Consider the following 12,885-nt stretch of genomic DNA (forward strand, 5'->3'; position numbering starts at 1 on the left):
CAGCAGATCTCAACTTTAATCTGATATACAGTGCAGCTCAATCCTAAAAACCTAAATACTTTTCATTAAAGTTCATTTATTTGGATTCCTGTGAGTTCGCCAGACATTTTTAGCACTTGACAGTCGGACACATTAAGTAAACTAACACCTTAATATCTCACAAATCTGTTTGCTTACATCATCCCTCAACGTCTATAGAGTATAACGTGAGTGCCATCTATTGGAGAAATAATAAAAATGTTAAGCATTTCTCTTCAGCAGCACTAGATATTCTGTTGATCTGCATGTATTCACGTAGACACTTTTATCAGAAGCTTTTTTTTAAAAAAATAATAAAAATAAAAATCTATTAATAAAGCTGATAGTTCTGCAGAAAAAGAGCAGTGAAAATAAAAATAAAACTAAAAAAAGGGATGCCAGATATACTACAATATTCTTTAAACAAAATTATTTCTAAGGCTGTGGCAAAACATTTCACGTTTATCTGTGTAAGTTCTATTTAATTATAGTCAGAGTAAGTGATGCTAGCTTGGGTATGTCCAGCATTACTTAAATTAGCTAAGCTAGCTAGCTTCCAATCACAGCTAGCAGATTTTCTCAGCTAAAATATGCAAGCTATATTAGATTCTGTATTGGACTATACATTTTCATATATAAATATCATTGCTTTACATGTAATAAAAGTAACTGGCATATACATGGATTTTCTAGTTAGCTTAGATTTTGAAATTGTACTCTCTGGTATTATTCAGAACTAGCTTGCTAGCTTACTAGGTTTCTCTGTTAAAACAGGCTCTGCTAGCTATATTGGCCTGTAGATTAAACTGTTGGTTTGACAAAATTCAGGCGTGTTTCTTAGGATAATTTCATTATAATTAGTTAATTAGAATTAGCTAGTCAATTTCCTTTGTTAAAATAAGATTTGTATTTTAGCGTCTAATAAATGTATACGTTGTAGTGCAGTTCATGTTTAAAAACACGTTGATGAAACCTACCTTCAAAATTGGCCAAAATCAATTCATGCTGTAGAGAGTAATTACTTCTGGGAATAATGCTCTGCTGATACTGAAGCTTTAGTAGTGCTCTCTCTGTAGCCTATCTAGGTCACTTATTTAATATTTATAATTATCGATCACTTTCAGATCTAATATCACAGAAAAATGGAACAGATTATACACACTCATACACACTCACTCGGATGTGATGTAAAGTGTTTTTGCATCTTTTTTTTTTTTTTCTTTTTTTGCCATGACCCAAAAGAGCTGAGGCTGTCTAGATACTCTGTCATTCTATATCTGTCTTACACAGGGGTGTGGAGAATAAACCAGAGCTCCAGCGTGTATTGGAGCAAAGGAAGAGAGATCAGATGATCAAACAGAGAAAGCAAGAGGAGGAGGCCCGGAAGAAGATCTCACCTCTGGAGCAAGAGCTTCTCAAGAGGCAAAAACAACTGGAGGAGGTGAAATTCATCTTGAGGTTTCTTGTTTATGTCATCTCATGAGAGTTTTATATAAAACTCTCCCTTATAAAAATTTATAATGGTTCACAAAACATATACAGTCCCCTCTGAAAGTATTGGAACGGCAATGTTGTTTTTTTTTTCTATACACAGAAGACTTACATGAGATGATAGATCAGAATTTCAACTTATATTTCCTGATATATCTAGATTGTATATCTAGTTTTAAAGTATTGTCTAGTATTTTTTTCAAAAACTTTTCCATTGCTTCCTGTTTCATGATCACATCCTGTGGAGTTACTCAAACTCCTCCATAGCATTGATCAGTGAATTGAAAATGATCAACTTCCATTCAAACCATAGGTCAGAATAAGAGAAGGTTCCATTTCAGACCATCAGTTATCTTGATATTAAATCTTGACCTATCCAAAAAACATTTACGAACGTTATTTTCTAAGCGTGTACCTATATGTGTTTCCTAGTTGGAGCAGGAGCAGGAACGTCAGGAAGAGTGCTCTCGCAGCGCTCCCGAGTTCATCAAGGTCAAGGAGAACCTGCGCAGAACGTCCCTCATGAGCACTGGAGAGAAAGAGGTGTAGAGGACGAGATCAGGATAGATCTGTGTGCTTCTTTCTCAGTCTTTCTGTCTTTCTCACTTTTTCTGTCTTACACAAACACATGTTCCTGCTGGATAAAACTTGTGTCTCCAGAAATCCAACATGGAAGACGGGAGTTCCAGAGCTGAAAAAGGGACATGAATTGAGCTTGTCTTGATGGATTCAGGGATTTTCTGCAATTTTAAGACAGGTGTGGTAGCTGGAGATGAACGTTCTGATGACGTTGTGCTTCTCTGCCGAGGCACCAGAGCGTCTTTTATTAATTTCTAACTTCATACAGTGTACAATCAGTATTAATGCATATCACTGGATTCCCAACTGCCAAGTGCACTGCACATCCCAGACATTTGAGGAATCAATAGCTGAAATACGATGTTTGTTTTTTCTCCTGATGTATAACAATCAGCACAAGTCACTTTTGTTCATAAATGGAATGAATAACGTTTCTCAGTTCTGATGTGAATATATTTACAAGGCTGCATGTGTCTGTGCAAGACGTCTGCGAAAAACAGGCTGTATCCTAATTACTGTGATAGCACAACGAATCAGTGACGGCTGACCTGCCTACCTGGAGGAGGAGTAATGCGTAGTCTCGCAGGAGGAGGGAGTTAAAACGTGGAACATTTTCATTATCGGCCTTTTTCCAAATTGCTTGTCTAACTTCCTTTGGAAAAGCTGTGAAACGGTTTCACATGGCTGACATTTTCACTGTTGCTCTGCTGCTCAAGGTCTAAAGGTGTCTGAGCGCTGACCATTCATTTTTTTTCTTTGCTCATTTTCTCTTTCAGCCAAAAAACAAGTGTTTTTTTAACCAATTTCCAGAAAGTTCAAAACTGTCAGCCATTACAAATTCCTATTTTTGACTTTTTTTTGCATATTATTGAGTCATAACTCATTCTTTTATACAATGTGAAACTCCTCCTCAAAACACATGAAGGTTGGCAGGTCTCTGATCATCTTAACCCAGGATTTTTTTTTTTTTTTTTGAGACAGATGTGTTGTGATGCTTAAATGTCTCTGCTCTTTTTCCGTGCCTTTGTAAGAGCTACAGAACAGACCGTGCAGGCAGAGCGCCTGACCGTTGCTGCATTTCAGTCATTATATCACTATATATGTACTCTGCATCATCATAGTTATGTGACATATAAGTTAAGGATGTATCACATAACAGCATGACATGTGTCTGTGTGTGTGTGTGTGTGTGTGTGTGTAAGAGAGAGAGTGTGTGCGCGCAAGAACTGTCTATTAAAATCACATTATAGGATAATCAGGAAGTAAATACACACTCTAGCTTAAACTGACCATAACTTTCCATGTCACATCTACAGAAAACATTCAGTATAAAGATCTTGTTTCTTTAGTGCTTTATTCCTTTAGTCACACCAGAGATCATTTAGAAAAGACACAGACATTATATTAGAATATATATTTTGTTTTACCTAATTTCTAAAGTTCAAACAAAATTACAGTTGAGTAACAATCATTATTAAAATCATGTTGTTGTTTTTTTTTATTTTTACTATTACGCTTTTATGTTATAAAATCTTGTTTCATCAAACACCAAACACTGACGTTTCTTTCCGTTCTGTCATTTCAGCACATTTCAATAATCAAATCTGACATTTTGATTGTTACAAACAAATGAAGGCACATAGACTAACACGCAATCCTGTAATATAATGACAAAAGTGTTATTACTTTATATAAAATAAACTAAAAGTAATGATATAACAGAGGCTTCCCATATTTGATTTCATTTTTTTTTTTTTTTTTTAAAAACCTGTAATAGCTGAAAGAAATTCCACATGAATAGTGTTCCATCGAGTCACACCAGCCATTTCACAATGTGCTATCGAGTTGAGTTGCACTCTAAACTGCTCTCTTTAAACACTGCCAGGCATCCAGACCTCAGTGCAAGACTTGAGAATCACAGCTTCCTGCATGGGGAATTTCACAAGCCTCCAAAGTGAAACCATAGAGAATAATGGGCTTGTAAGAGTCATCACAAGCAGCAGCCTCAGCAGACACTGCAAACAAACACCGGCGAGAGTGTTACGCCTGGCACATCCCAGATTCCTGTGGAGAGGTTATCATGGTCAGTTTCATCCTAATGGCTCTTCGATGGACTGTTTTTCTTCCATGGAATGTCTCCATCTTTGCCTCCTGTCCAGCTTCTCGATGACTTCTTAATTAGAGGCGCAGGTAACAGTACACCCCGAAATCACAAGACCCTTTGTCCATGCAACCACTCTATCCACCTTCAATCTGTATAATCCCGAAAAATCTTCAGGATCCGATCTGTCGTGCTCTGGTGAACAAAGGAGAAATTGTTCAAGGTGGGACGCCGCTGAACCTGAACTGAATGATGGCACGGCTGAAGTAGTGGACCTGAACTGGAGCAGGTAACCGAACCGCATCGGGCTCCAGGTACAGAACAGGTGTGTGATCTAAAGAGGAAAAGATACTTCTAGGTGTTTAGTCCAACTCACCTAACGGCTTCACCGACAGCTTCATTTTCTACCTGACTATGAAGGTTTTCAGTCATCCAGGTCATTTAAAATATGTCTCCTTGGCACGCTCGGCTATTACCTTCAGCTGTTAACTGAAAGGTTGAGAGATTTGTCCACCTTGGGATGACGTGAGCATCTTGAAGGACCAGTAAATGGAAGAGTTTGAAATCCACACGATTAGAAAAAGGGTGCTTCAGTTTGTGTCAGAAAATCATTTAATGTGTAAAAACAAGTCAATGAATTATGACAATTTGTACATTCAAGACACCTAAATAAAACTAGCAAGTGTAATAAATATCAGATGGAAAATATAAGGAAAAACTCATTGAAGGCATTAAAAACATTGGGGTTTACTAGTATCTAACTTTGTAAAAAGGATCTTGTTTGTATTTTTGAATGGATGTACATTAAACCTTAAAGGTTCTAGATTTTCCATTATTTCCTAATCGCAAGAGAACCACCAATAGTGTCCTTAAACATGGCCTTTGACCAACAATTTGTTGGATTTAATCATTCCTGTTTGTCTCTGGGTTCTCCAGTTTTGTCCCATCTCCCAAAACCTGCCCTGTTGGTGCACTAATGACTCTAAATTAGTAATTGTGAATGTAAATGTAAATTTCTCCTGGATCATAACGGACTAGTGTGTTTCAGTTCCTTGCACCTCACACCCAGTGTTCTCAGAATAGATTCCAGATCCACCATGATGATGTCCAGGATTAAATGGTTATTGAAGATGAATGTTAATCTGCCATTCATTCTTAAAAAGAACTGTAGTTAAGTTGTAGTAGAGCACTGGCGTCTTAAAGATGTTTCACCCTAATAAACCCTGAGACCACCAAGCACTTTTCCTTGTTTTGTTTTTTTCTTTTCCTTTGGCATACAAGGCTTGTTTTTTTGGCAGTTTACCTGCTGAAAACTCACACCCCCGCATACATCGTATATGGTTCCAAACCAAACAGCACTTATCGAATATCCTTGGCTTGTGCTTGGTGTTCAATATCCCCTAGTCACTGTGCTAAATACCATACAAATCATCTTTCGAACCTCAAACCATATGCCCTGGTGGACAGTGGGTTGGGCTATGGAAAAGAAACGCAGTTACAGGTGTACCAGAGGGGTAGATGCTTGAGGACACACCCCTATAGGTAGTGGATGGGTGGAGCCTGGCTGATAGATACGCTACAAAGTTGTAGAGCTTGGACACTGTGTACGAGCACTCTGAGAAAAAAGGAAGAGATGGGAAGACAGGGAGAGCTGGCTGCATCTCTGCTTATCCTGGTACTCATGGCCTACATCTGTGAAGCAGGTAACACAACGTTATAGTCATCTCATGGAGTTTTAAGTTTAAAAATATAATTGGTTTTGCTTTTCTAGGGAGTAAACATTAATGAGTGTCTGCTAAATTAGACAGATTAGACTGAACTTGCTAATAGCAGTTATTCATTCTAGTTAATACTTAATTCTCTAGAGGAAAGGAGACACATTTTAATTGCTACAATACATAACAGTTATGAAAATACTGCAAACATAATTAATTAAGGATACCACTTTTCTATTTCCTGTTAATCCTATTAATCTCATATTTACCTTATATGTCACTCTGTTAGTCTTATATATGTATACAATATTCAAAAGACAGGCATTGAATTCCAGGTAACAGAAACTGCATTTCATTGTACTTTTACGGTTACTGTGATGTTTTACCGTTATCTGTTTTAGCATATTTCAAAAGTATATCATTTAGTATACTTACATGTTATAGAGTCATTCTTATAGCATTACAGTAGTAAGTAATAATATAGAATTCTACGCTTTTTTATATAATGTGGGTCAGACATGTATTTATAAGCATGTTTTTAAATGTGTTAATTTAAAAATAAAGTAGTCAGATGACAAAAGTTTAGTGTAAAGCTATTTATGGTGACCTAAGGACCCTTTTCTACACAGGTTAGAAGAAAAATGACAGAAGTAGTATTTATTAAAGATAAATTCTGGCCATTTTTTGTTTGCTCCCAAATTCAGTGATGGATGTCCACATGTTAAAAAAAAAAAATATTAAAATCTAATTTTCTGCTCATCAGTAGGATAAACTTAGGAAAACACAAATCCATACAGAGCTCAAGTGTTTACCTTGGTATACCTTTTTTTACATTAGAACATGACTTTTTGTGTCACTCACTCAAAGCCATATTACTAAGATACTACTACTAAAGAAATACCACTAACTAAGTTGACGTTTCTGCCCCAGCATTGCTCAGAAGATCTTCGGCCGCTGATTTTCTGAGGTCGGGAAGGGAGAAGAGAGCCGCTCGGTGTGCGAACGGTGACTGCAGCTCAGAGAGCAGCGAATCCGAAGAGATCTTGGAGGCCAACTCCGATTACGTGAGTGTGTTTTGCAACACCGGGCACACACTTACAAGCTTTTACAAGCGGCCCTTTGGCAGTGTGGCTTACATCACTGGGCACAAAACCAACTCTAACCTGCTATGAGCCAGCGTACAAGTATATCACTTCCTCTGGACTATATTTCAGTAGTGCTAAGCATGAAGTCAGCACTTCAGAATTAGGCAGTCAACACTGTGTGCCTTGGTTTAATGGGTTTTAATGTGAAAATCCCCTCATCAGCAAGGCTGGTTTTAATATTTAAACGGCTCATACTTTGAAAGAAAATGAGGAGCATTTTGATCTGACATTTTAGTATAATGTAAAAAGTAAAATTGTTGGTTTAAATGTCTGTTTTAGGAGCAAGAGAACTCCAAGATTCTCTTTCCAGGTGGATCACAAGCAGGAGTTCTCAAGGTAAGACATTGCAAAGCAATAACACAAAATCCATCCATCTATCCATCCATTGTCTATACCCGCTTATTCCTAATTAGGGTCACAGGGGTCTGCTGGAGCCTATCCCAGCGCACATAGGGCGAAAGGCAGCGGTACACCCTGGACAGGTCGCCAGTCCTTCGCAGGGCCTAACACAAAATATTTTCTAAAAAATATTTGCATGCACTGGTCCTGGAATGTGGTCCACATTATGGCATACTGTGCATTAAGTGTTAACGCTTTAACTCAGTAACTGAGAAGACTTGGTGCTTCATCTGAGAGGCGCAGAAGACTATTTGTTCACTATCTTCCTGCTCACCTCTCAGCTGTGATTACGTGAAAAGTAGCCTGTAACTAAATCTGCCCTCAGGGAAATCCCTTGCTGCTCTGTCTCGCCTTCAAGATCTCTTACCGTCTCACACCACACACTCAGTAAGCTGCCTGTAGTGTGAATGTGCTAACTAAAGCAATAAATGCAAATGAATGCATGCAATCTTTCTCCTGCTTGCTTTCAATATCTGAAAGCTCTCACAATCTGATTTTTCGACATCATTCTACAAACAATAGCAGCAATAAATCTGCTGCCCTAGTGAAAAAATGCAGATTAATCTTAGTCTACCAGGTCGACCAGCTCGGCTTACCAGGTCTTATGGGATCTGGAAACTTGGAAACGAGTTAGACTGTGAGTGACACTGGCCTTTTGTGGATAAGAATGGACACACTTATTCAAATGCTGCGTTCAAGTGTAACCTGTGAATTTGTGCTTTCAGCTTCAGTAGGTGTACGCAAATGAACTACGACAAATAAAATTCATCCTCTAGAACTAGCTTCATGCCCATTTTACCTAAATGATCTTTTTGAGCCTTTAGACCTAAGCTAATAGAAACCAAATTGTCAGCATTGTGTTTTGTTGTCTTGGTGAAGAAGCTGCTAATTATTAAGAAGAAGTTTTAAAGACTTTTAAGATGTCGGGTTGTCTAGCTTCTCCCTGTCAATCACCACAACACTAAAAAATGCTGTTTGTGTACTCATATATGCAGAAAAGTGGAGTTAGCACTGTTTCTTTTGAGTGTGTACAAAGGCAGAAGAAAAGAGATATACAAAAGGGAGAGGTAGCTAGCTAGCTCACACCTTACTTTTACCTCAGTATTAACTTACTGGTGCTTTAGACACATCAGAATAATAGTAAAGTAGCCATCTTGTCCTCATATACTGGATATAATTGTTTTGTGGTAAAATATAACAACTGACATTATACTTTAATATTCAGGATGAATTTAGTTTTTTTTTTCTCTCTGAAAGGCTTGGATTTGTGTGGTAGCATTATTAGCAGTTGTTTAGAAAGTCAAGACAACATGAGAGCTGTTGCTAGGCAACAAAGAACTGCAGAGACCAAGGATGAGCTAGCTAACTGAGGCTAAGGATTTGGCTAGCTAGCACAAAACCATGAATATTTTATTGCAGGCAGTGTAAAAGTACAGTGACAGTGGAAACAAGACAAATCTTCTGTGGCTGAAATGTGACTAAAATTCAACTTAGCCAGTATCTGCTTACCAAAATTTTAGTGATGTCATTTTTTAATTCAATTTTTAATTTAAGTTTTAGTGTTTTTTTTTATTATTATTATTATGATGATGATTGAAGATCATAGATTTTAAGTGGAATTTAAAAAAATAAAAAATAAAACACTATAAACACAACTCTATTTGTATGTAACCCAAAGCTATTAGCTAAATTTAGTGTGTTTGTTTCTAGCAATAATGGCAGCCTTGACAGCTACAGTTACATACAGGCACATTTACTTCCTGTCTATCAGGTGATCTTCGGTTCAACTAAAATTAGGCATAAAACATATTCTGAGTCACTGAGAGTTTACCTCAGGACAGATACATTTCAAATTCAATTTAGTTCTGCCTTTTTGGCACCAATGGCTTAAGTTACATGATTCTGTAATATAATGCTTTCTCTCTCTCTCCCTCTCTCTCTCTCTCTCTCTCTCTCTCTCTCTCTCAGGCTCCTTTCGGAGGTTCGAGACAGGAAGGTTCAGGTATGTAGCCCTGAGGCAGAAATTGTGTGTGCAAAAGTTGAAAGTGAGCCTGAGGCAAACCTGGCCACGAAAGCTCTGCGCTGATGGATGTAAAGAGCAAAACTCAACACGCAATGCCTTCACACACTCCAACGGATCACACAGCGGGTTGAGAATATGTTATTACATATATTTTTTTTTAAAAAAAGCATAGCAAACCTAAAGTCTTTTATATCTATACATATATAAGACTAACATTTTGTTGGTTACTGATTTTGAACCTAATATGCCTAATTTTACCTTAATGAATATTATACAAATTGGTTGGCATTATAGCCAGGATATGATTTTTAAAAAAAAATTTCTGAAGTACATGGATAAGATTCTCATAATAATACCGTTAATGTAGACAAGGTGTTGCCAACCTTGGTGCTTTTTGTAAAAAGGAAGGAAGGAAAGAAGGAAGGAAGGAAGGAAGGAAGGAAGGAAGGAAGGAAGGAAGGAAGGAAGGAAGAATGCTGCTGATTATCCTCTTCAGTTTCGGATTAACTTGTCTCTCCACACTAGATATATATATGGTGCTAAAGCTACATGAATGCAAACACAACTGGCATTGTTCACTTTTATCATCAATTTATATCTCTTGTCTGATAAATGATCACAGTTCAATGTACGGTAACCAAAATTGTAACCAAAACTAATATGGGTATATGTTACATTGTTCAAATAATCTAAGCAATTTCATTTATCTTCTTTTACAAGAATGAAATTAGTAAACATGTTCAATAAATAGCCTATATTAAACATTTCCTCTGGGTCTGTTTTGCTTTTCATCTGTTCAATATGTTCACACACCTTTCTAATTTTGCAAGGATACAGGGCCTTGCATAAGTATTCATCCTGTCTTTGACCTTGAACCTACATTTGATGTAAGAAACACATCATAAATGTCATATAATCTTCCCGGTGCTTCCCTGAATTCTTTTCAGAAACTGTCACAAACAGATTATGGACCGTTAGTTGGAACTGACGTGCCAAGCAACGTTAATGAAGATTAGATGGATAGATCTGGGTAGTAAAAGTCAGAACTGAAGAGTTCTCTGTCTCTGTTATCTGGTGTCTGCTGCCATCTTCTGTCTGATACACATCTTGCACAAATCTTGCCCAGTGATTACACAACAACTCGGTTCTGCTGCTGAGAATTCAGAGAGTTTTGGGGTTTTGCATGTCATGCAGTTTTTCCTGCAGGATGAACACATCTGTGGTTGTGCACGGCCTGAGCGACAGAATGCTGAGCTCATTTATAGGATCACCAGAGCAGGTTATGAGGCGATGCCAGGCTGGAGCGTGGGAGCCGACACACTTCAGCGATCTGAGGAATGAGCTGGGCAAGGAGGCAGGACAGGAGCAGCCTATGGGAAACTGGGGCTGTGCAAGCAATACTATGGAGGAAATAAAACACCTGCATTTTTTCCACACTTTTCTTTATGCCCCATCTGTCAGCACGGGGCTCACGGGCCTCCAGCAGTCCTTGAAGCATAGGCAGGGGTCCATGATTGCTTTTATTTTGTTACTGTGGTGGAAATCACAACCCAGCATTTTCAAGGTTATTATAATTATTATTGATTTTTTTTATAGTTATTTAACAGCTAGTAGTGTGTTATTTGAGTGGATACATCATAATTCTGTGCTAAAGTGTTATGTGGGTTATTTTCAAACAGTTCCCTGGCTGCAGAAAGTTTGACAAACTTTAGTAGAAAAAAACACAGTAAGCACATGCTGCAGTATTCTTTAAATTATTAATGCACATTAATTTAGCAAAGCTGTGCATTACGTCACCCTCACACACACACTGCTGCGACCTATAGCCATGAATATTACAGATTTCCTCTCAAGAAAACAGCTATACTGTGCATATTAGTGACATGTCAGCTCTTATACTTGTGTATAGAGCTGATGGAGGCCTAGAAGACATCTTCCTTTCTGCCCCAATCATACCACAAGGAGGTCCCGGGTCAAAAGATATTATCACATGAAGTACATTTACCTACTATCTAAACTTCAGTTACATTACATTCTTACAGAGACACCTAGTGGCTTGGGGGTCCTGAGTGACTGCTTATAAACAGCCCATCCTTTATACTATACTTCATCCAGTACGGAAGTTGTGTTTGTCATTCATAAACAAAACATACAGATAAAGGATGTTTTTTTCACTGAGGTTGCACCTGATTTTATTAAACACTAGGTGGCAGCAAAACACACTATTTCACTCAACAGACGCTGCTTACCACCCAATGGACAATTTCCCATCTTCAGAGAAAATCTGTTTGCTGTAGGTGTAATGGAAAATAAGAGGACTAATAATTATATTCTCTTATATCCTAAACATCTATATAATATGATTAATTCATACTTAAACAAGGGACTGCTCATTTAAGCAAACATTACATTCAGAATTCATTTTATAATATATTTGAGCTCTCTCTCTCTCTCTCTCTCTCTCTCTCTTCAGTAATATTTATAGCCAGAATCCCATGGGGGCAAAAGTTGACGTACTAACAAACATTCCTCAGAAACTTCATTCTCACTTTGGAGAATTTCTGCTTGCCCAATCATGTTAAGTGAAAATGTAAATCAGGTCAATATTTCCACTTATTTTCAAAATGGCTATTAGTCCACATCTTTTAGAACCACAGCGCCAAAGAAAACTGCTTTAAATAATCAAATAGGTAAATTCTCATGAACTGAGGAGAAAGAAAATGAAAATAGTTTGGAGCACAACCACGTTATTTTCCACTTCTGCAATACTGCATTCTGCATTGCACAGTGCTCCATTTAGACATGTAGACTCTTTCTTTATGTTATTAATAGTGGCTGATTTGCAATGCAGGATTGTGCCATTACCAATGATAAGTGAACAGCAACGATGCAATCTTACAGTACGGAACACTGTATAGACAGTATGGGCTTAACCTCATTCCAGAACGGATTTTCTCATTCATTTATGAATGCATGGATCCACATGGATGTAATGGTTTTGTCCAGACTAGCAGATGTAAATATAAATGGGATTCAACCACACTTTAATAGAAGGACGTTTGGGGATGTTGTTTCTTTCCATTTTGTGTATAAATTTGAAGGCATATCAATGCAATCATAAATATGCACTACTCAGAATTAAAAAATCATGGAGCTCATCACAGATTATCACTGCAGCTTTGCACCTACTCTGTATGACCGAAAACTTCAGGACCTAAAGTTCTCCAGTAGTGCAGCATTTTAATTAAAAAAATTAAAAAATCCCTATATGACGCAAGTCGCGTGGAATGCAAAGACGCACTGGATTTCATTTCGCGTATTGTGCTTTTTTTAGTATCATTACTGCATTTGTCAAAGGCTCCTCATTTTGTGATCTGGGATACAGCCTAGTGTAGTAAACTGGGGAGGGATTTA

General features: G+C 37.6%; 1 protein-coding gene across 2 annotated transcripts in view; it reads left to right on the plus strand.

Moving 5' to 3' along the window:
• si:ch211-236d3.4 (protein FAM107B) overlaps window positions 1–3,783 on the plus strand; it is a 30,178-nt gene extending 26,395 nt beyond the window's left edge. Inside the window, exons 4-5 of one of the 2 annotated variants that reach the window (XM_058373884.1) lie at window positions 1,309–1,459; window positions 1,942–3,783. In XM_058373884.1, the coding sequence (XP_058229867.1) occupies window positions 1,309–1,459; window positions 1,942–2,058 (268 nt within the window). In that variant the 3' untranslated portion in view covers window positions 2,059–3,783. The remainder of the gene's footprint in view (window positions 1–1,308; window positions 1,460–1,941) is intronic. The other variant, XM_058373883.1, reaches the window with a different exon arrangement.
• The last annotated feature ends 9,102 nt before the right edge of the window (window positions 3,784–12,885 follow it).

The sequence above is a fragment of the Hemibagrus wyckioides genome, linkage group LG21, assembly GCF_019097595.1.
Source record: "Hemibagrus wyckioides isolate EC202008001 linkage group LG21, SWU_Hwy_1.0, whole genome shotgun sequence".
Classification (NCBI taxonomy): domain Eukaryota; kingdom Metazoa; phylum Chordata; class Actinopteri; order Siluriformes; family Bagridae; genus Hemibagrus; species Hemibagrus wyckioides.